General features: G+C 43.8%; 1 protein-coding gene and 1 non-coding gene across 4 annotated transcripts in view; one reads left to right on the top strand and one right to left on the bottom strand.

Annotated features, from left to right (window-relative positions):
- The window catches only part of KREMEN1 (kringle containing transmembrane protein 1), a 59,823-nt gene extending 35,494 nt beyond the window's left edge, over positions 1–24,329 (bottom strand). For all 3 annotated transcript variants that reach the window (XM_069497590.1, XM_069497591.1, XM_069497589.1), the window contains exons 1-3: positions 24,210–24,329; positions 8,410–8,572; positions 3,985–4,076 (exon numbers count right to left, since the gene is read on the bottom strand). In XM_069497590.1, the coding sequence (XP_069353691.1) occupies positions 3,985–4,076; positions 8,410–8,572; positions 24,210–24,306 (352 nt within the window). In that variant the 5' untranslated portion in view covers positions 24,307–24,329. The remainder of the gene's footprint in view (positions 1–3,984; positions 4,077–8,409; positions 8,573–24,209) is intronic.
- LOC138401996 (U6 spliceosomal RNA) lies at positions 14,241–14,347 on the top strand. Its single transcript, XR_011236590.1, has one exon. It is a non-coding gene; the product is annotated as a U6 spliceosomal RNA (small nuclear RNA).

Genomic DNA, 24,329 nt, shown 5'->3' on the forward strand with positions numbered 1-24,329 from the left:
AGAAGGTAAATTTCTCATGCTCGTGGCCTCAGGACCAAATCAACTATGTGAAGAAAATTCTATTTGCTGCTAACTGCCATTTGCAGATTCTCCCCCTACTCAACTCACAGTTATATATTATTTACTTTTTTAAAAATCTCACAAAACTTTTATAAAGAACCTACAGGTAAAATAGAATAAAGCAAAAGCCATGCTGAGGTCCACACAAGCATGTCCCTCAAAAGCAACAAATAAAAGGAATTATAAAGGTTAGGATGGTTATTTAACAAAAGAGAACTATGCGAAGGATATTAACCCAAACGATTTTCCTCTCCATAGCCAAACCAACAAGATTTAGAGATCTAGAGGGTGGGATCTAGGGAGATGTTTAACTTGATGACGTAAGAATTTCCTTTTAAAATCTGTGTTTCTTCTGGCTGCAGTAAGAACTTGGGGTTTCTGAGAAACACAGGGCAGAAGCAGTTTGGGGGGCAAATCCAATTACCTTGGAGTTGTTCTCCTTTTAACAGTAGGTGCTGATCCATGCTCTGCAGGTCAAGAGCACAGTGCTCATTTCTCTTTGCCCCCTTTTGAATCATACTTCATCTCTGCCTCCTGCCCGTTGTCGCCCTCCATGTAACAAACACGCCAAGGGGCAGAGATTCCGGTCCCCACACAATAGCCCACCATTCAACCAGATTCTGCTTTGTCCGTAAACATTCATTCCCCCGGCTCCTGCTGGGTCTGTTATATTCAGATATGAACTTTCCAGGAATCTGATCATGTCACAGGCCTTTTCCTGTATGACAAGTTCAATGCTAATCATGAACAGCAGGCTTCACACAGAGGGGTTAGTATTATTCATAAAAACTGTGACTCCACATCCAGAAATAGGGCAAACGTAGCCTAAAATAGGCAGGCTGTATGTCTGTAAAATCTGCCAGGCAATTACCAAAGTCTCTTGCTGCAAAGAGCACCAGAGTTTTTCCTCAACCCTGTTAATTTGACACACTAAAAGTACAATATCCTGCCAGACTCAAGGTCTGAAGTCAGCTTGATGGGGAGCCCTGGTGCCCACAGAGCAAACTGCTGGGTTTTCCTGAAAACCAAAGCCAGACACAGCTCACCCTCCACCCTCAGAAATCAGGGACTACTGAGTTCTCATTCCCAACTTACGCGAGTTTCCCCACCCAGAACGTTTCAAGGCCGGCTTTGCAGCTTTGAGAGAGTTATCAAAGGGCCACAAAAAAACTGAAATAATATTTAATTTTCCTTTTTGGAACAGTATGGCACATCCGGCAGATAATACAAACTAGAGGCAGACTAGATACCTTGTATAATACCATTTTGCTATAATTTGTTCTTCTGGAACCTAGTTTCAGTGACCACAAGAATCAGGTCCTATTGGCCCAGATTGTATTTTATAAATGGAGGTTGGAGATTATCTTTCCCAGTGGAAGTGCCCAGATTGAAACCCCCTCTTCGCCACTCCTGAGAGAGTGACACAGGCTGGTTCTAAAAGACTATCTTTGTGCAGAACAAATGGACCGAGGAAAATCTGCTTTCCTCTCCCCCTGCCCCTTTCTTCTTTACATAACTAGAGCCAAATGAGATGTTTTTCATTTTAAAAATCTGATTAATCAGACTGAGCAAAAGCCCATTCTTCTGGTCTTTACTGTTTTCTCAATTTGGGGACTGAGTGAAGGCATACTCAGGTTGGAAGGACAGTGGAGCCAGGGCCTAACTGCCAGGCAGTGGTCACATTTGGAAGTTTAAATTAGGAGACTCGAGTACTGGGCTCGCAGCTCTGGCTCAGGGGCTGCCCTTTCCCCTGGAGGCATCAGAATTCAGACTGCTGTTCAGGCACCGGTGACAGGGGTTCCAGGTTCCACGTAAACCTCCATGCCCCTCTACGTACACAAGCCTCCTGACCTGAAGGGTGAGACCGGTGGCAGGGCAAAGAGTAGGTTTCAATAATGAGGAAAAAATAAGCCAGGCAGAATGAATGTGAATCAACTGTCCTTTTCTTCAGCTCTAGGCACTGAGAAACCTTTCTCCTTTGGCCTATTTTAAAATACATTGTAAACACTGCACGAGTAAACCGGTTATAGTATCCGATCTAGTTTTAGTTTCTGTAATTTAAACCTTCTGCAAAACCTTTTTACAATATCTTCTCTACCTTGTTATAAAGTACAGTCACACATCACTTCACAACAGGGATGTGTTCTGAGAAATGCATCAGGTGATTTTGTCCTTGTGTGAGCATCATATGAACATCACAGAGTGCACTGCACAAACCTGGTTGGGATAGCCTTCTACACACCTCGGCTACCTGGTATAGCTATCACTCCTAGGCTGCAGCCTCAACAGCATGTTCCTTTACTGAATACCGTAGGCAACTGTAACACCATGCTAAGAATTTGTTTATCTAAATATATCTAAACACAGAAAAGGCAACAGTAAAAATAGGGTATAAAAGATAAAAAATGGTACACCCATACAGGGCACTTCCCATGAAAGGAGCGTGCAGGACTGGAGGTTGCTCTGTGTGACTCAGTGAGTAGTGGTGAGTGAGTGTAAAGATCTAGGACATTACTGTACACGTCTGTAGACTTATGAACACTGTAAACTTCAGCTATACTAAATTTATTATAATTTTTTTCTCCAATAATAAATTAGCTTTAGCTTACTGTAACTTTTTTACTTTATAAACTTTGAAATTTTTAAAAAACTTTTTGACTCTTTTGTAATAACACTTAGCTTAAAATACAAATTGTACAGCTATACAAAAATATTTTCTTTCTTTATATCCTTATGATATAAGTTATTTTCTCTTTAAAAAATTTTTAATTTCATTTCATACACTAACAATGCCTTCTCCTGGAATACCTCCTGAAGGACCTGCCTGAGATTGTTTTACAGTTAACTTTTTCTAATAAGTACAAGGAGTATTCTGTAAAACAATGATACGAAGTATAGTACAGAGCCAAGCACTGTGGTCTATGCCTGTAATCCCAGCTACTAGGACGGCTGAAGTGGGAGGATCGCTTGAGCCCAGGAGTTCGAGACCAGCCTGGGCAACATAGTGAGACCCTGTCCCTAATATATTAAAAAAGAAAAAAAAGTATAGTATAGTGAATACACAAACCAGTAATATTTATTATCATTATCAAGTTATTATGTACTATACATAATTGTACGTGCTATACTTTTATATGACTGGCTGTGCAATAGGTTTGTTTACATCAGCATCGCCACAAATACATAAGTAATGAATGTGTTACACTATAACATCTTTTTTTTTTTGAGACAGAGTCTCACTCTGTTGCCTGGGCTAGAGTGCCGTGGCATCAGCCTAGCTCGCAGCAACCTCAAACTCCTGGACTCAAGCAATCCTCCTGCTTCAGCCTCCCAAGTAGCTGGGACTACAGGCATATGCCACCACGCCCAGCTAATTTTTTTCTAGTTTTAGTAGTTCTGGGCTGATTTTTCTGTTTTTAGTAGAGATGAGGTCTTGAGTCAGGAGCTTGAGACTAGCCTGAGCAAGAGCAAGACCCCCATCTCTACAAAAAATAAAAAATCTGCCTGGTGTGGTGTGCATGCCTGTAGTATGAGCTACTCGGGAGGCTGGGGCAGGAGGATCACTTGAGCCCAGGAGTTTGAGGTTGCTGTGAGCCATGATGACGCCACTGCACTCTAGCCAGGGTAACAGAACAAGACCCTTTCTCAAAAAAAAAGAAATTAGTTACTAAACGTAGGAATTCCCATTGGGCTTACTGATCAAGGGGAATGCCTTTGAGATGTGGTGCTGAGGAAATAGGCATTCCAATTCCCAAAAAGCCTCAACAACAAAAGTGAAAATCCCCAGCCCAGAATGGCTTCTCTTTTCACATGCTTCATGAAAGCCACCAGGCTGAACTACCTGACCTCTGGTGGGGGCCTTCCACTCTGCACCCTCAGTGTTCAAAAGCCTGTAAACCATCAGGTTGTGTGTTGCAATCTTACTCTGGCAAGCAGGTATGTCGCAGTACTTCCAGTAGACACCATCCTCGTGCTCTGCCACATAGCACCAGGGGCTCATGTCTCCATCTGGGTTTCTGTTGGGGAAAAGGACAGAATCAATGACATTTCTGATGTTTTAAGTCAACTGATTTTCAGTTTTACAGGAAAGGAATCGCTTTAGTTTCTGCGTCATTTCTAATAATTCTATGTATCTCCGATGGTATTTCTTATAAAGAGGAAAAAAGTAGTAACACAATAAGAACAAACATGTACATTCTGACATACACTTCTGAGTTTGGGGGGTAGTGAGCAAAGGTGATATCTGTTTAGTGTTTGTTCACTATAGTGTAACTCGGACAACTGACCACTGCACAAATCATGCCAAACAGCACTGGCACCTTGAACATGAACATGGAGATTCCAATGGCTGGAGAAGCATAGGTGCTCTCAGCACTCCTGATGAGAATGTGAACCGACACAGGGTGGCAATTTAGTAATTAGAGCCAAAGGCCCTAAAAACATGCAAACCCTTTACTTGGCAATTTCCTCTTTAGGAATATATTCTAAGGAAGTCTTTATTTTTAAAGATGTTCACCAAAACATTTTTATGATATAAAAAAAGTTGGAAACAGCAAGTACCAACAATAAAGGATTGGTTAAATAGATATAGTTCCTATATAAGGAATGCTAGGCACCTAAGGAAAATGTGGTGTAGAGACCTTTCTTATTAATTTGGACATATATTCACAATGTCTTATTAGGTTTTTTTTAAAGAGGCAATTATAAAACCCAATGAATGACACTATCTCGTGTTTTAAAAAGACATATTTTTAGGGAAAGACCAAACTCTTAAAAGTATTTATGTCTAGATGATGGGACTATGGGTGATTTCAATTTTTTTTCTTTTGGGTTTTCTTTATTTTCTTATTTCTTTTATATGAATACTTCGATTGTGTAATTTTTAAACGCCAAAATAAAATTCACATAATAAAGACTCCACTGACAAGCTTTCAGCAGGATCAGGCCAGTAAACTCACATTTGATAGAAATGAGTCCTATTCCTCCCCCAGAATACTGACTCCTCCGAGAATTCTGAAGAAAACTGTGCCAGAGTCTCGGTTAGATGGAATGTGTGATCCTGCCACCCTGGTACCAACCCCTGATATGGCAATAATATATTTCTTTAAAGATTTATTTCACATTTCTAAATGAGAATGGCTTGGAATAAATACCCTGAAGGTCTTTTCAACTCAGAGATACCATGACAATAACAAGCAGATTAAAAAAAAAAAAAAAATGGCAGGGGCTGCTGGGCACCCAGAAATGCCTCGCTGCTCTTCACTGCTTTCCAAGCCCCTTTTATTTAGACTCAGAACACTGGAAACCTGACACTCCGGTTCGGCCGGAAATGGGCATAAAGACTGCAGCGGCAGCTTTGGAGCAACCCCTATCAGGCCAGAGTGGGATAAGCCTATTGTATGGCCTGGAAGATAAGCTTCCTCAAAGCACAAAGCGTCCTTTTATTTCTTATGCCCAAAGGCAGGTGCCAGCACCAACTCTGTTCCCCCCCAGTCTCTGCCTTCCCTTCTAATCCTGATGCTTCCAGCCCAGGGAAGTGCGCTCCCATCACTCGCCAACTCTCAGCCTCTCAAGTGTGATGAGTCTGAAAAAGTTGCACAAGACAAACATGGTATCGGGTGTCCACTGAGAAATCAAAGGAGAACTTGTACAAAGCCCTTCTTTAAACAGTGTTTCACCGTCATTTTCCTCCCTCTATTCAGTGTTTGGCTTTGATGTAGTATTTGGTAAAGCCCTTAGAAAACAACTGTTTATTATCAATGTCAAAACCATACTGAAAAGCATCAGAATAGCTTAGTAAAGAACAAGCAAATTCATCCTGGACTAAAACAAAAAGCCTTGGAGTCTCTGATGTGATAATCATCAAAAATTTAAGCCTCTCTTTTTCGAAGTATAAGCTGGTAGTTCAGGTCTGGTACATTTCATCAAATCAAAGGAGAGGGTTGTAGCCGGCCAGGGCTAAGGAGAAAGGTGGTCCTTCCTGGCTCTTATTGCTCTCTTAGTGGATATTTATAAGAGCCTGTCAGGAGAAATGGGTGCTAATCTATAAGAAAAAAAAAAAAAAAATCTGACATATAAATTAAGCCTCACTGGAAATTGAAAATTTATCTTAAAGTCAGACTTAAAAACAGGTGCTCTTCTGAGAAGACTTGCCTAATAGGAAGCAACAGAGTAACAAAATAAACCAACAGCCTACTACCAAGAGACACTTTGGGACAAGAAGATAAGTAACTATGTTAAAACAAAAAACAAACACTTGATTCTCTTCCTAAACATTCTTCCCGACCTGACCCCACTATTCCTATGAATAGAAAAACTAGGGAAATGTAATAAACTAGAAATGGAGAATGGGGACTCATTTTTTAATTTATGAAAAAAAAAAATTAACAAGTATAACTTTGAAAATAAAATAGAAAAGAATTATTTAATGAACATTTATAACTTCAACAATAAAATACAACAGATAGCAAAATGTGAAGTGGCAAATATACAAGTTGTTATCTCTGGGTAAGTGGACTTGGTGGGGAAGCTCTCGAGGAAAGAGGTAAAATGAGGGATTTTATTAATAACTTTTTTTTTTTTTGAGACAGAGTCTTACTGTGTTTCCTTGGGTAGAGTGCAGTGGTGTCGTGATAGTTCACTACAATCTCAAACTCCTGGGCTCAAGCGATCCTCCTGCCTCAGCCTCCTGAGTAGCTGGGACTAAAGGCAATCACTACAACGCCCAGCTAATTTTTCTATTTTTAGTATAGATGGGGTCTCACTATGTTGCTCAGGCTGGTCTTGAACTCCTGAGCTCAAGCGCTCCTCCCACCTCAGTCTCCCAGAGTGCTAGGATTTCAGGCGTGAGCCACTGCACCTGGTCTTAACTATTTAAACAATATATATCTGTAGTGTTTGAGAAAAATTTTTTGGAACAAGCTTTTAACACTTTTATAATAACAAATGAAAAAAATAATGCAACAGCAACTATGAGGGGATGGTCAGTTGGTACAAGTTAGAGCAGAGGTGAACGAACACAGACTAAAGGCCTGGAGACTTCAAGACAATGACAAGGGCCCTAGAGTGTTAGCAAAGGTATGTAGAGGGCAGGAGGTAAACAGTGTGGCCCATGTGACACAGGAATATATATGTTGGCTCAGCTGGGTCAACAGTGCCATGGTTGAGATTCCAATGTATGCAGAACCAGGGACATGGTGTGTAGCTCAGCAATCATTTTTCCCTGCCCTAATGGCTCAAGAGGCTGCCTTTGCACCTGTCCCAATAATAATTAAATTCAATACATTGCTAAACCATGAGTCTTGTTACCAGGATCTTGGTTATAAGTAGCAAAAATGTACAATCAAAAGTGCTTATAATTTTTGTTCTGGTCTCTACATACCAGTGATTCTGAACTTGGTTTCAATCACAGATAACTTTTGAGAATCTGATCAAAGCCATAGATCATCTCCCCAAGAAATTGTGAATACACTTTTTTTTTTTTTTTTTTGAGACAGAGTCTCCCTTTGTTGCCTGGGCTAGAGTGAGTGCCGTGGCGTCAGCCTAGCTCACAGCAACCTCAAACTCCTGGGCTTAAGCGATCCTACTGCCTCAGCCTCCCGAGTAACTGGGACTACAGGCATGCGCCACCATGCCCGGCTAATTTTTTCTCTATATATTTTTAGTTGTCCAGATAATTTCTTTCTATTTTTAGTAGAGACGGGGGTCTCGCTCTTGCTCAGGCTGGTCTCGAACTCCTGACCTCGAGGGATCCACCCGCCTCGGCCTCCCAGAGAGCTAGGATTACAGGCGTGAGCCACCGCGCCCGGCCTCGAATACACATTTGAAGTACCATGGATGTCCGGTTCAGAGCCCCTTCCAGAGTCAGACAGGAGGTGAAAAGCAAAGAAGCGCCTTAATCTATTGAGAGGAAGTAAACAGCACAAATCTGATGGACACAGCTGCTCCCAGGGCAGGTTACCCTGGCTGGCCAGAGGTGGAATAACGCAGGCGCTTCCTTTGCTCAGAAACAGAGGGAGGTTTGGGTCACAGATGGTGCTGTTTGACCACTACGTTCTCATCAGCGTAGGCAGCTCTGCTGTCTGTGTATTGTGCACTGGAGGTAGGGCTGACTACGAAAACCCTCCCAAGAAGATGAGGACCAGACAGGAAAGCAGAGCTCTGAAAGCCAGTATCGAAGCAACTCAAATTGAAAAGAGTGGTAGATTGTGTGTGTGTGTGCGTGTGTGTGTATAAGGTATGGGAGAAAGAGTTTAAAAACAGTAACTAAGAAAGGCCTTCTAAGTTGGCCCCTAGTTGTGAGCAGGGATGGAAGAGATTTTTTTTTAAGTTTCAGTGGCCTCATCTTACCTGCAATAGTTATGCTCGCCCAGGCCCCCCTCCCCGTTGGGGTATTTCAGAGTGTTGTATGGATGCTGGAAAGTCTCGTTCCAGAACAGACATGGCTTCCCCCCTTGTAGCGCTGTCCAGTTCTGCGTTCCCCTATAATCCACACCATTGGCTGTGAAACACTCTAGGAGAAAAAAAAGACAGAGCAAACTAATTTTCTGGCAACGTCTATAGTTTCCTCCCTCTTTGCTTGATGTTTTATTTGTTTTGTTTGGACCAAGTTGGAAGTGGATAGTGTCTTGCTAGATGGTCCACACAGTGCAGTTAACACTGCTAGAGCTGAATAAATCTGAAATGAGGTACCCTCCAAAAGCTACGCTAATCTTGGCACGAGCTTGTCTATAGACACTAGAACATTTTCCCCTAAGTATACAGATCCCAACTAGGATATAAACAGGGAGCTGAAGTGTACTGAAGCCCACGAAGTGAACCGGGAAACCCTCAAATCTGGGAACAGTTGGTAACAGCCATCCATGTGGAATTCTGGGTACTCGGAGGGGGTCATTGCTCTCGCCAGTGTCTCTGTGTGGTAACTAGAACCAGGTCACCAGCTGTAACTGAGCTCTCCCCTACAGTCTGAAAGGCTGCACTGACACTTGGATTTAATAAGACCATCGGATACAGCAATGCTTTGGAATCCCAATCACACAAATCTGGGAATGACTCACATTCCCTGGTAATGAAGAACAGTCCTCCCCATGCTGTTTGAGACAGAGGTGCACCAAAACAGACAGTCAACACGGCGGAGGAAAGGCTGGCATTTTCTCTCACCTCTTTCTGACATTCTTTCCTACAAGACACACTGAAAATGGTCTCAGGTCCGATTTAGTAAGATGACAAATCCTTGCAGGTGCAATAATGTGCTTCTAAAATCTGCTTCTTAGACTTTGGGGGGATGGGAACTGAGGCTGATAGGATTTCCCCCCACATATTGCATGCATTAAACTCACAGAGGTTCATGAGAAAGGCACAGTACAAAGAGCAATTTTTAAAAATTAGCTTAGTTGAAACTGACAGATAGAAGCACTTCAAACACTTCTTTAAGATGTGTCACTAGAAAACTGACAATCTGGGGGAGTTGCATTAACATTCTTAGCTTTATTTCTTTCCTTCTCCTGGCATGCACTGACCCGTAACTTCCGGTATTAAGGACTCTTAAGGCCATCCCTGTTGTACTGCCTGTGCCTACTCCAGCCTGCGCATGTGGATGACATGAGCACATTCTGGAAGATATTTCTTTTAATATTTTAAAATTATCCACAGAACATCTCTCTTCTAGTACCCCTTTCATCCCAACCAACCACGCCCTGTGTTTCATCTGGAATGGCACCATTTTATGGATAGCCAAAATAATCTGAAATCCCAGGCTATACAGAAAACCGCAGCAATTTTATCATGTCTGGTGCAACACTCATATGTTACGGTAAGTGCGATTCATCGTGTTCCGCGATGACCAAACCTTTACCAAGGGTCTGCATAAATAAAAAAGTTCAAAGGTAATTGAAGGAGGCAGCTCAGTGTAGCATAAAATACACTAAACCAAGAGGCTAAGTGTTGGCTTTTTGTCCTGGACCTGCTGCTGACCAGCTGTGCAACCTTGGACAAATCACCATCATCCACATCACTTCTAATACTTACATAGTGTTTTACTGTGCGCCAACCTCCATCCTAAGTGCTTTATAAATGTCAACTTGCCACCAGCCCAGCAGAGAGATACCCTTAATACCCTCATTTGACAGATGAGGTAACAGGGGCAACCGTGACACATAGTGCTTCCAGCAGAACCCCCTCGGTGTCATCCTTGCTTCTTCCATCCTCTCCCTCACCCCAACTCCGACTCATCAGCAAGTCCTGTTGACTTCCTTAAAATATACACCCTGAAACTGCCTTCTCCTCTCCATCCTTGGTGCCAGCACTTTGGTCCTGTTCATCATCAGAGAACAGTCCGGGTCTCGCAGCTTCCACTTTTATTCTCCCACAGTCCTTACTCCATACGGAATTCAAAGTTCTTAGGAGAACAGAAGCACTCAGAATAAAACCCAAACTCCTCCACAGTGTTTGCAAGGCCTCCGTGATGTGGCCCCAGCGCCTTCCTCTCACTGCACCAGAGCTCGTCCCTTATTCACTCGCTGTGCTGCAGTCACGCTGGCCGGCTGTCAATTCTGAGAACACGCTACGCTACTTCCTGCCTGAAATGATCTTCCCCTAATACTTCCCATGGCAGACCAAATGCCACCTCCTCAGAAACCTTCCCATCATCTCCACTCCGATTTTTCTGCCCTGCATTTTTTTCCTACATAGCACACATCACTAGGAATATATGCGATCAGAGAGAGAGAGAGAGAATGTGTGGTATGAACCACACCAGAGTCCTATCCCGACCCCTGGGCTAGAGTGGGACAACCCGGGAACCTCTAGTGCAAAAAAAGGTGCCCAGGTGATTCTGGTAAGTCATAAGGTTTGGGAACCACTAGACTAGACGATTGTAAGAACATCAAGCCAAACTTTGCCAATTGCTAGAATTTTAATTGCTAAAATTTTAATTGCTAAGTACTAATATATATTTTTCACCTATCAGAACTTACATATCAAAACATGATGTTGTACCCCTTAAATATATACTATAAAAAAAAAAAGCAGTGAGGAGTGACCCGGGAGCAGAAATGTAGGCCAACAAACAATGAAAGGTCTCAGTTGTACACAGCAACCCACAGGGCAGGTGCTGTTCCTGAGACTCAGATGACTTGATTTGTCACACAAAAGCATGTGGCAGCCATCCACACATGTGACAGTCCTCATGAATGGGGATGAGATGGCATCTGAAAGTGGGAATGGGAAAGTACAGGCCTGTTTGCTTGGGTCTGTTCCTCTCAGATCCAATCTTGTTCTCAGTTACACAGGGGAAACTGAGGCAGCGTATCATATTTTATGATTTTTTTTTTTGACCAGACTTTCCCAGTGTGTAGCAATTGTGGAAAAAAGCAAGGAAAACAAAATTGGAGTGCTCTAGATGTAAAGTTATTTATGCATCCTGATTTAATCGGAATACCAGAGTGTGTACAAGGTAACAAGGACCCTGCCTCCCTTATTTTCCACCACTATGCAACTGACATAAGCTTTGGCTAAATAAATAAGGAGTGGCTTAAACCATTTTTTTAAAAATCACATAGCTGAGTGTGGTGGTGTGCACCTATAGTCCCAGCTGCTCGGGAGGCTGAGGTGGGACAATCTTTTGAGCTCAAGAGTTCTAGACTGCAGTGAGCTATGATTGCACCATTGCACTCCAGCCTGGGTGACTTAGCAAGATCCTGCCTCTAAAACAAACAAACAAATAAATAAATAAACAAACAAATAAATCAGACTATGCAGAGTGTCAACTGTATATTTATGTATTCAGTGAAAGAGAATGAGCAAAGATCTAATGTCTAGGATATTATTCATTAATTAATTCAACAAATGTTTATTCAACACTTACTATGTGCCTGGCATTATTGACAGCACTGGGGCTACAGTGGTGAACAAAGACCCTGCATTCACGGAGTTTACGTGCTAACAGGGGACACATGCTTATAACGAACCAATCCAAATGAACATCAAACAGGGATAAATGCTGCTAGGAAGAATCAAGCAGAGGAAGGGAATGGAGATGGAATGGGGGGGGTTCTCTTTTAGGTAGGGTGGGTCAAGGCGGGCCTGGAGAGGAGCAGACATTTGAGCAGAGAGGCAGAGGAAGGGAGGAAGCAAACCCCAAGACTGAGCTGGGAAGCGCATTACTGGCAGAGGGCATGGCAAGAGCAAAGCCCCTGGAAGCGGCAATGTGCTTGGCAGGTTTGGGGAGCTAGAAAGCTGCTCCTCTAGTCTGACTGGAGTAGGCAAATGAGTGGGGAAGGGCAGGCAAGGCCAGGACATGTAAGGTCTTGAGGGTTATATAAATTAGATTTTGGCTTTTGTTCTAAGTGTGAGGGGAAGCCATTGGAGAGTTCTGAACAGAGAAATGACATGATCTGACTTATCTTGTAACAGAACTTTCTAGCTGTTGGGTGGAGGAAAAACTGTAGATAGGCAAGGACGAGGCAGGGAGACCAGATAGATGGTTATCGTAGAAAGACGGGCTAGAGAGATGCCCTGGACGAGGCTGGCAGCTGTGGAGTCGTGAGATGTGCTCAGATTCTAGATGATTTTGAAGGGATAGCCAAAAGTATTTGCTAGGGGGTTGGATACACACAGGGTCTGAGAGGAAGAGAGGTCAGGTAGGACACCAGGGATCTGAGCTTGAGCAACTAGGTGAGCAGCGATGCCATTTACTGCAATGGGGAGGGCTCAGGTAGGCGGGAGCGTTTGCGGTGGAATCAAGGGTTTGGTTTTGGGTGTGTTAAGTTTGAGACACCTTTCAGAAAACTGAGTGGAAATGTAGAGTGAGCAGATGGCTATGTGAGTCTGAAATTGAGAAAAAAGGCTGAGGCTAGAGCTAGAAAGGTGGCCGTCCTCAGCACCACTCACGTGCACAGAGAACAGGATGCGTGTGGACAGAGAAGACACCTGGGGCTGAGCCCTGGAGCCCTCCAACATACCAGACTTAGCGATGATGACTGAGAAAGTACAGCCTGTGAAGTGAAAGAAAAGCTAGGAAAGCTGACATTTATGAGATAGTGGTAGGAAAGCAGCAGTTAATCCAAAAGATATTCTAATCTTTGATAAGCTTTCATCTTATCAAATCCCCTCATTTCACAGGTGAAGAAACTGAGGAAAAAACGGAGGCCCAAAGTGCCTGAGTGGTTTTGCTCAAACCATACAGTGTCAGCTACTTATCCGGTCTCACTTCCCCTTTATTCCAGTGACTCTTGAAGTGTACTGTGTGCAGAGGGTTAGGTTTTTTTCCCCCTAAACTATCCTCTCCCTAGTCTAGATCTGGTAACATTCCTCCATGTAATCATAGAAATCACTGCTCTTGGGGGAGCCATTATTAAAGATGAGAGAGTGTCCTATCATAGCCTCAGTGGTGCTATGTCAGAAAAGGTTGGGTGCCTCGTGCCTGTAATCCTAGCACTCTGGGAGGCTGAGGTGGGAGGATCACTTGAGTTCAGGAGTTTGAGACCAGCCTGAGCAAGAGCGAGATCCCCTCCTCTACTAAAAATAGAAAAATCATCCAGGCATCATGGTGTGTGCCTGTAGTCCCAGCTACTCAGGAGGCTGAGGCAGAAGGATGGCTTGAGCCCAGGAGTTCAAGGTTGCAGTGAGCTATGATTGCACCACTGCACTCTAGCCTGGGTGACAGAGCAGGATCCTGTCTTTTAAAACAAAAGAAAGTGTTGTTAATGTCTTTTAGGTGTGATAATGGTATACTAATATGATTTTGAAAAGAATCCTTAACATTTAGAGATACATACTGAAATATTTACAGATGATATGATATCTGAAATCTGTTACAAAATAATGTAGTGGAGGAGAAAAGAGAGTATAGATAAAATAACATTGGCCATGGTTGACAATCATAGGAGCTGGGAGAAGACACATGGGACTTCCTTATATTCTCCTCTCTATATTTGCATGTTTTCTAAATTTCCCATAAAAATTTTTTTAAAAGGACAATTTGAAAATAGTTACTAACATTTTTTGGAATTAATCTACTTTAGCCTCTTTTTAAGAACCCTAAACGAATACAATCAGCCATAAATACAGCTATTTATTCACATGTCATGTTCTTGGATTACACATTAACAGTGCAAAATGACCATAGATCAAGTTGCACTTTTGCATAAAGCAGAAATACCACAAAAATAATCATTGTAGTAGTGCTTGCTTTGGCAGCATATATACTAAAATCAGAATGATACAGAGAAGATTAGCACGGCCCCTAAGCAAGGACGACACACAAATTCATGAAGTGTTCCATATAATATGATAATAACGATCACTGTAATGTTTTAAACATCAGTAGCTTTTCCATTAAAATATATTTTAGATCTTCCTCTTCATTTAAGGATACAGTGTCCTTAAAAACAGTAATAGAATAAAAGGCCATGCCTCTCAAAGTTATTTATACTTTTGGAAGGAGACTTGAGTTCTTCTATTTGAATCTCCAATTTATTCATCTCTATTAACAGATGAAATATTTAATTAGTTAGTTCTTTTAGCGGGTCTCACTCTGTTGCCCAGGCTGGAGTGCAGTGGCCCAATCATAGCTCACTACAACCTTGAACTCCTGGGCTCAAGCAGTCCTTGCACCTCAGCCTCTAGAGTAGCTGGGACTATAGAGACACATGCCACCATATTCAGCTAATTTCTTTTTCTTTTCTTTTTTTTTTTTTTTGTAGAGATAAGGTTTTACTATGCTGCCCTGGCTGGTCTCAAACTCCTGGCCTCAAGCAGTCCTCCCGTCTCAGCCTCCCAAAGTGCTGGGATTACAGGCGTGAGCCACCACACCTGGCCCAGATGAAATATTTAACTACTTAAAAGACCACTGCAAGAAAATGAACTTATAGTAAGCATACGACCAGAGGTTTAAACTCAGAAGATCCATGAAAACACTTCAGAGAGAGGGCCTTATTATTTGTTAAACAAAAATTTGAAAAACAAATAATTATCGAGGCCCAAAAGGCCCAGAAGGCCCAGAATGCAGTGGCTTGGGTGTCCTTTATGTCCCATCTGGCTGTCATCTTGAATATGCCCCACTCTCCCACCTAGGCAGGACCCACTGGAAAACATGCCATGGTTGTCACTGTGAAGGATGTGTGTTTTGGCCGGGAGTAGTCACCATGAATATGCAGTAGTGCTCGAGGAATTTCTATTTCTCACTTAGGATGTTATAAACATATACAGTCATCAAATTGAAGCCCAAAAGATAGTTTCTGAGAAGAAAATGACCACTCATCTATCGGCATCCTGGTCTACAACATGTATAGAAAGATTAAACCAAGCCTCAGTTAAAGAATGGACTCACTAAGTCACGGGGCCAGCACAACTCTAAGAAGAACATTTCATTAATTAACCAAACCACCTGGATGGATTTTACTGCCAGTGCCAACATAACATATTCTACCATAGTTTGGTGATGTAAAGTATTTATCTCTCGATGGAATATGTGAGGATAAATGGACCAATCTTGAAATAAAATTTCACACTGGAAAGTTTTCACTTAAGGATAAAGGAAGCATAAGATATTTTAAAGCTCAGAGTCCAGCTTGCTGATGGACAATATCTCAGCTCATCATAAGTCACCTCTAAAGAAAACCCAAAGACAAAAGGTGGAGAACTGTTTGAAGGCTCAGGTCTAGAATAGGTGGCATTAACTCCTACAGGAACTAGGGGCTCTGAAACAAGCAAGTCACACAGTGCCTGCTGCCACAGCTCTTAGGGGACTTGATTGCCCCGAACTATAATTGCTCAAGAAGCACCTGGCCCTGCTTCCAATAGCCTGTGAGTTTCTTGAGCGTCTTATTCACCTCTGTATCCTTAGCAACCACAGACCCCACACAAGGTGCCTGGCAAATGTTTGTTGAATGAGGGAAGCAGGTGAATGGGGAACTGGGGGCAAATCCATTACGGATACATTCGGAGTGCCCAGTTTCCTCACCAATGTATGCCTCGAGGCCAGCCTCAAGACTCACCTAGCAATAACCTATGAGAAGTGCCAGGAAAATTTATGTAAATCAAGTACTTGAAAGTCAAATACTGGCTATTTAAACCAGGGAACTCCTCTATTTAAAGGAAATCCAATGATAAAGCCACCTGTAATGGGAGTATAATCAATTCCCTCCTTAATGAATATAAATTTTTATATTCTGAGGTTGCTTTCAGCAGGAGAGACCTGACTCGAATCTACACCTTGCCTCACTGTCACTTGAGCAACCCTATTTCATACTGTCTGACGCTCTCAATCAGACCAAAAGGAGATCAAATAAGCTGATATAATCCAGCTTCTGGACAAGTTTTGTCAGTACTGCCTGTGACCTATTTTTTAATGTCAGATGGCAAGAAAGTTCCCCAATAATAGAGTCCTGGAGGGCAGCCAATACTCCATGGAAGCCAGACTCTGGGCTTTTCAGCTTCCCTTGGTTGATATGGCGTGGACAAATAATACAAGCGTTCCCAAGTAGGGAGCTGGTTGCCAGGTAGACTGTATATCTCAAGAACACATTTTCAAAGTAAAACTGGAAGCAACAAAGTTGTACTCTTCTGTGAATTGGCACAGGGATGAGCCCTGGTCAGAGATGCTGGGCACACAGTAGGCATTTGATAAGCTCTTGTTAGTTGGTCCCAACATAAAAATGACTCCAGAGATAGGTTTACAGGCCAGGTGCAGTGGCTCCTGCCTGTAATCCTAGCACTCTGGGAGGCCAAGGCAGGAGGATCGCTTGAGGTCAGGAGTTCAAGACCAGCCTGAGCAAGAAGGAGACCCTGTCTCTAATAAAAATACAAAAAATTTAGCCGGGCATGGTGGTGCACGCCTGTAGTCCCAGCTACTTGGGAGGCTGAGGCAGGAGGATAGCTTGAGCCCAGGAGTTTGAGGTTGCTATGAGCTAGGCTGACACCATAGCACTCTAGCCTGGATGACAGAGTGAGACTCTATCTCAAAAAAAAAAAAAAAAAAAAGAGAGAGAGAGAGAGATAGGTTTCACAAGTTCTGGCCAGGGAGACAGTTTAGTGCAGCAGGAAAGACTCACTGTAGCACTGATTTATAAGAAACCAAGAACAAGCAGTGCTGTCATCTCTAGCCATCCAGAGCAATCTGAGTAAGGGCAGATGGTAGCTAACAGATTAATTCTGATTGTCAAAGGTTTAAAGTTTCATGTAGTGTTTCATGGATCTCAAGGGGGGGCTGTCAGATTTAGAAAATAAAAATATAGGATGCTCACTTAAATCTGAGTTTCAGATAAACACCAAAAATTTTTAAAGATAAGGATTCCTAAATATAGTGAGACAGACTAAAACACTAAAAAATTATTTGAAATTCAAATTTAGTGGGGCATCCTGCATTTAATCTGGCAATTTTACTCTAGAGAGGACAGAAGGATATAGTAAATCACAGATCCCCTTATTGCATTAAGGTTTCTGAAACACTGTTCACAGAAATGCTTGAAGAGCTTAGATGTGGATAATGAAGAAGCTACTTTCTTAAGAGTGAAAAAAGATACTGATCAGAGTTGGCTGCTCCCAGGCTACAGTGAAAGGAGGGACCAAAGAACAATACAATTAGGACAGGGTTTCTCAACCTCAGCACTACTGACGTTCTGGGCCAATAATTCTTTGGTGTGGGAGCTCGCCTGTACCTTTGAGGATGTTTAGCATTATTCCTGGACTCTCTACCTGCTAGATGCTGGTAACACCCCCTCGGGTGTGACAGCCAAAAATGCTTCTAAGTATTGCAAAATGTCCCCTGGGGGCAAAATCTCCTCCAGTTGAAATCACTGGGTTAGAAGAAATGGTCAAATAAACAGAAAGTGTCATATCCATTAACCAGTGGTCAAATAACAAAAGATTGTTCACAAGGGAGACATTCTCAGCTCAACCCGGGGCCCCTCCAAGCTCATAACAGGGAAGAGAAAGCCTAGTCACTTGAGCTAAGACAATCAGAAACCCTTCATGTGCCAGAAGCGCTAGAGCAGAATCTCTGGTGAGCCAAGCCCACGAAGCTCCGCATGGCCATGCACACATCACAGCAAGCAAGGCGTCGCACCCAGCCTTTGAAGACATCCCTTTTAAGTTAACCTCCCCTCCAACTAAACTTTTTCCAAATCTCTTCCTGCCATTTGGAAGTTGAGTGATTCTCAGCTGAAAAGGCCTGTGTACACGAGGTGCAGATGGCAGCAGTTACGGCCCTCACCAGATGCCGCAGTCTCTAATTTGATTGAAAGGATATAATTAGACAACAGAAACACTTTAATGAAAGAGCAAAACATGGAGGGAGGGAAGGATTGAAGGCCCTTAACTGATGCCAAAACACCCACCAGTAATAGAGGCTTTGAGTCTGGGGAAAGGCAAGGGGAAAGCCCCTTAAAAGGACAGTCCCCATCCTGTTTATTTCCCCACAGACATAGGAATAGGGATTTTATTATTGTAGATTTCCACTGTATTTTATGTGGGAACAATCTGATTAGAACCAGAAGAGTCTTCGGAAGAACATCAAAGAAAAACAAATATGGCTTCTGTGGTCATTATTAAAAATATTTTTACCAGCCCAATAATTTTCTTTGAAGATGAATTTTTATAGATTGAACAGCAGCAAGTCATTGACATGCTGTGATGGGATTGGTTAACAATCCCTACCATCCTAGAAGAGAACTCCTTGGTCACCATGTTTTCATCCAGCTTTAGGACACTGAGGCTTGCGCCCTATAATAAAATTTGTTTGAAAGGCAGAAAGAAATCGTGCAATCATACATGCTGATAGCTACAACCACTATGAATCATCTTTGAAAGCTGCCTATACTGTTTTTACTATTTCCTAGCTTTAAAACGTTTGAGTGTGAGTATATTGCTCTGGTCCTAACCAAGACTCTAACCAAACTGAAAGAAATCCAGGCCTCAGAGTCTGCAGTTGCTAATGTGGTGTGACACTCGGGTTTGGAAGCGGCTGCAGCCTCCTCAGCCCACTGGAAGCAGGGCCCCGCCCTTGTGGCAAATTGAACAATAAAAGTTTAATGCTTTGGCTACTTGCCAGGGATTAAATCTGTGGCAAGAGAAACTAGAAGCTGGGCCCTGCAGAGGGGCAGCCCTGAGAGGGTCCTGTTGTATAACTTGGACGGAGAGAGGCAACTGCTTGTGAGGTGGCCTAAAATCTTTTGTCTGCCAAGGTCTCCCTAGTACCTAACTTCATTCCTCTTCAAACTGGTACAAGTCCAGGCTAGGGAGGTGTTTACCTAGAAAGAGAATAAAAAAGGGGAGGGGAGAGAAGGGATTCCTTCAGAGGAGGACAAGGCACGTTTCTGTTGAGCGGTTATTAGGGAGGTGTATGGACACCCATCTGACATTTCTGCAATGGCCTCTTTCCCTCTCTTCCGTCTGAACGCAGACAATGTGTCAGAAGTTGAGATGGGGGTGGGGAGGCGGAAGTACTGCCATTTTGGGAGGAAGACATTGAAGGCAAGAGGAAAAAATAGAGTGACCTCGGACTGCTTCTCCTGGACTAATACTTCCGGGTTCCAGTCGGATTCTCAAGGTCAAACTGAACGTGGAAGGAATTGTCAGTCATCGTTCTCATCTATGCAGAGGCTGCACAGCCAGCCAGAAAACGACCTGTCAAGTGGCGTCAGGGGGCTTGATCTCACTTCAAAACCTATACTGGTAGTTTTCTAAGGGACACGTTCACTTCCTCCTATGTTGTCCTTATTTAGGAGGCAAAAACTCAGGCAAAAGCTACAGATCCAAACTTCCGGCCTCTCTCAAGTGTTTTGCATTAACTGTTCCGCAGTACAAACACAATCAACTTGGTATGTTTGAATGCTTCATTTTGTTTTTTCAGAAATGTTTTAATTAAAACAAAATAATCAGCCATGCTAAGCACATTGTTGTTTTTTAAAAACTACTTGAAATATGACAATAGAACCATGGAAATAAAAATTAACTGCTTAGGAAAGTGACAGAAATTTGTTTTCTTCTTCTTTTTCTTTCTTTCTTTCTTTTTTTTTTTTTTCTTTTTGTTCCTGGCTGTTTTTCTATGTCTCAGGGCTGGTGCCACCTGCTGCCTGGGCTTTCCTCAGAGAAACAGATCCCTCAACGGTTTGTTCCAAGCAACATCTGCAGGCATAATTGAACAAACAGTAGGCCAGTTGCGAGGCAGGCACTATTTTCTTTATGTTGTGCACACTGAACCACACTGAATTTCTCCTGGAAGAATTTTTTAAAAAGTCTTATTAAAGATCCAAATGTATGTATGTGAACTTTCCCTCATATGTATCTTTTAAAAAAATTATGGTAAAACATAACATAAAACATATCGTTTTAACCCTTTCTCCCATATTTATAGAAGTTAGTTAACAGTAAATGGTAAAATGTTCATTCATTCACCAAAATCTGGCCTCCTTGTCACCTTTTCTAGACCCATTAACACTGAAAAAAATCAATAGACATGGACCTAGAGAAGAACCTGGCAAAGCACAGCCTGTGGGCCAAATGTGGCCCACTGCCTGGGTTTAAAATTTTTAATTTTGAAAAAATTAAAAACAAAATATTTTGTAACATAAAAATTACATGAAATCCAAATTTTAGTGTCCACAAACTTTTACTGGAACACAGCCATGCCTATCCATATGTGTTTTGTCTATGGTTGCTTTTGCCCTACAAAGTTGAGTAATTTCAACAAAAACAGTATATGACCCACAAAGGCCAAATTATTTACTGTCTCACCCTTTACAAAAAATGTTAGCCCACACCTGACCTAGAGCCTCGGGTAGCATTCTAGCCTCAAAAATTCTAAACTAGAGATGGTACATCACCCCCAAATCCCTAATCTGTATATAGTGAAGCTATTTAAAGCAATATATTTTCTCTTAATCATTTATTGCTTTTGGTCCAACTATGCTAAACCATGAGCGTGTCAGTATCTATATTGAGTACACCAACTTGCTGTTTATTAGTAGTGAGCCTAAATGGGGGACCTTCTTGCTTTAAGATCTTATAAAAGGGCTCATTGCATACCTCAAAGATTTAAATAGTTTGTCTAGGGGCCAAGACAAAATTTCACAAAAGGATCAGAGTTCTTTGATACCAGGTCAAATGGTGTTTCTTAAAATATTCAGAACACATAAGTAACTGTTACGCTTGCTTTAATCCTTCGCTGCCTCAGCCCCTATGTTGCTTACAGGTAACTCTGTTGCCATTAATGAAGTCCCCTAAAGGGGCAAGACTGTAGAGACTATGAAGCTCTTGCTGTTAACTGAACTCATAGGTTTTATGGCAAGACATACTATTGGCTAGTGGGACAAATTCCAGATGAGGAGTTAAAGGAGAATGAACGTCAGTTTATAAACTCACAAAAGGCTATTTAAGATGAGTGGAGAAGCTCTGTTGATGCACACCTAATGGCCCCCAAATGTAATGCAGTCTGCCTTAGGCAGTTTGCCTTAGGTGGAAAACCCAATTAGCAGAGTCCACCCAGCCTTCTAGTCTGTTTTTACCTCTTGTCTTTTCCCCCCAGGTTAGTAAATGCCAGATGAGAGCCCACTAGGGAGAACCCATCTGCCCCATGGCCCAGGCTGCCTTCCTCCTTGAGAGGAAAGTCTAGATTCCACAATTAACCTCTATCTTCCTTTCTATCAGCTGTGAAGGAAGGGAAAGAATCTTAAAGGAAAAATGAAGAAAAGGGAGATCATTTGGGGTTGGCTACACACTGTAATTAGAAGTAGCATTGATGGGGAATGAGCTAACTGTTTTTATAAAGTCAGCATTCAAAAATGCAAACCACCGGCAATTTAAATATTACAAAATTGTGCAGAATATAAGTATTGAAATAATTTTTTCCATCCACAAAATTTTAGAGAAAATTACAGTATCAAAAAATATAAAATCCTCAGAGTAAAGCGTGTTTTTTTTATTGGGAAGGATTTAAAAACTAGTGGGTAGGCTCTAGACAGGATGTGATACTGAAGACCATGTGGTATCTCCCTAAAACTGCTTCTGAAACCAGAGAGGAAAAGTCACAAAAGCACCGATGTACCAGGACGGTAGCAAACCAAGCCGGCAGGACTCACTGAATTGGGAACTTGGGCCACTGATCACAAATCATTTCACAACGGTTATTTCCCCCTACCCCAGACACCCACACTAAGATTTGAGATTCAGCTATCTGCACTTGACCCTAGCAAAGCAAAGGTGCCTGGGAGAAGATGCCACGTTCCAACAAGCATAAGCACAGAGTTGGCTCACTTGACGCTTTTCAGAGCTGCTACTGTGCCCTTTCCAGAAGGGGAACCAGTCTATTTCCACCCATACCTCTCTCAGAGGACATTAAATCCTGACCACACAGATGGCAAAGTGGAGCTAAGGGGTTACTAGGTTACAGTTATGTTGACATATCTTGGCTCCCGGAATGTCCCTCCCTTGCTCCTCACAAAAGTAGAAGTCATCAAACTGTAGAAGTCCCACAGAAGGTGGAGATCACTCAGAAGCCACTTAGTGAGCCTCAGGTTTACAGCACTAGGAGACCCCCATTCTACTGATGTAAAGCCAAGTTTTGCCTTTTACAGGGATCAATCAGACAGAAAGCTCATAGCATTCCCAGGGTAAATGAGGTGTCTAGCACTTGATGAACTGTGAAGCCCTATAAAAAATATTATTAAAGTGTTTATTGACTGCCTTCTATATGTGGGTGTGTTACCTACAGTATTATCATTTAATTTTCACAACACCCTGCAAGGGAATTATCATTATCTCCCCCCACCTTGCAGATGAGGAAACAGGCCAGAAGCTGAAGGCATGGCCCAAAAGTCACACAGTTAAGTGACAACACCAAGCCCTAGCTTTTTCACTAATCCAAGCTGGTAAGTTAACAAAGCAACGCTGAGTTTCTTTCGCCAGCAAAATCCTGTCTTTCCAACATCACAGTCTCTGACTTTGGGTGGAGAACCCAGAAGCTGGTTTTCCTACTTGGGCAGAATGGTAATGAACTCTTCCCGTCCCTTTCACAAATGTCGGATGCTCAACACCCAAACAACCTGCAGCGAAGCCTAACTGGCCAGGCAACGCCCTCTTGCCTGCTCTTCAACTTGGAAAGGATTCTGCTACAAGGAAGGGTGTGTGTGGACGCTAAGCAAATCCCAAACTTTCATCCTGGTCCAGGGCCCCACCTCGGGAAGATCTGGCCTTGGCGTTGGGGAGCGGTGACCTGTTTAAAGTGTGGGGTTACCCAGGACATGGGGCTCAGCGTTGCACCCTCGGGTGGAGCACCCTAAGCTCTGTGGGGGAGCAGTTTCCCCATCACTCCTTCCTTTCTTCCTCTCCCCCTGCTGGGCTATCACTTGAGTCGCAGGGAAGTTCAAAGCGGGTAGGGACTAGGCGTCCCGGCAGGGCACAGCGGGTCGTCCCAGGACCCTGACCTGCCTGTAGCAGGTCAGGCAAGTCAATCCGGCTCCCCTCAAAAGTTAGTGTCGGCCAAGTGGGCGCAGCCGGGACTCCGGCAGAAGGGCCGAGCGCCGGCTCCTGCCGGGAGGCGCAGGGTCCACCGCGTAGGCGGGAGGAGAGGGCTGGGGGACGCCGGGGCGTCGTAGTAAGGTTCGGGGAGGGGATCCTGGCCCCGGGAAGGGGTGTCACTGAGGGTCTTGGGGAGAGGATGCAGCGTCTAGAGGCGAGGGAGCCGTCCTGGCCCGAGGTGCGTCGCCGAGAGACTTGGGGCCGGGATCCCAGGAGGTACTGGGGAGCGGGGGGCGGCCCGGCCCGGGGGAGTTGCTGGGAGACTTGGGCGGCGGGTCCCGAGCCCTGAGACAGAGGCGGCGTCCCAGCCCAGGGGGCGTCGCCGAGGGGCTTGGCGAAGGGGTCCCGGGAGGTTCTGAGGCGGAGAGAGCGTTCCAGCCTGAGGGGTGTCGCTGAGGAGAACCAGGTCCTGAAGCTGGGGGACAGCAGCCGGGCCCGGGGGCGTTGCCGAGGGGCCTGGGGGGAGTCCCGGGTGCTGAGGTAGGGACCGTCCGGGCCCGGGGGCGTCGCTGAGGGGCCGCGGGAAGGGGACCGAGAGGTGCTGCGGCGGGAGGGAGTGGGCCCCGGGCTGGCCGGCCCGCGCTGCCCCCCGGGCGGGCTCCGCGCCGGGCAGGCGCCGGGGGTCGCTCACTCACCGGGTCCAGGGCCGAGGCCGGGGCTGGGCGCGGGCCGGGCCGCCAGCGTGAGCGCGGCGGCGGAGAGCAGGGCGAGGCGAGCGGCGGGCGGCGCCATGGGCCGTCAGTGCGGGGCCCCGG

The sequence above is a fragment of the Eulemur rufifrons genome, chromosome 21 (genome assembly GCF_041146395.1).
Source record: "Eulemur rufifrons isolate Redbay chromosome 21, OSU_ERuf_1, whole genome shotgun sequence".
Taxonomy (NCBI): Eukaryota; Metazoa; Chordata; class Mammalia; order Primates; family Lemuridae; genus Eulemur; species Eulemur rufifrons.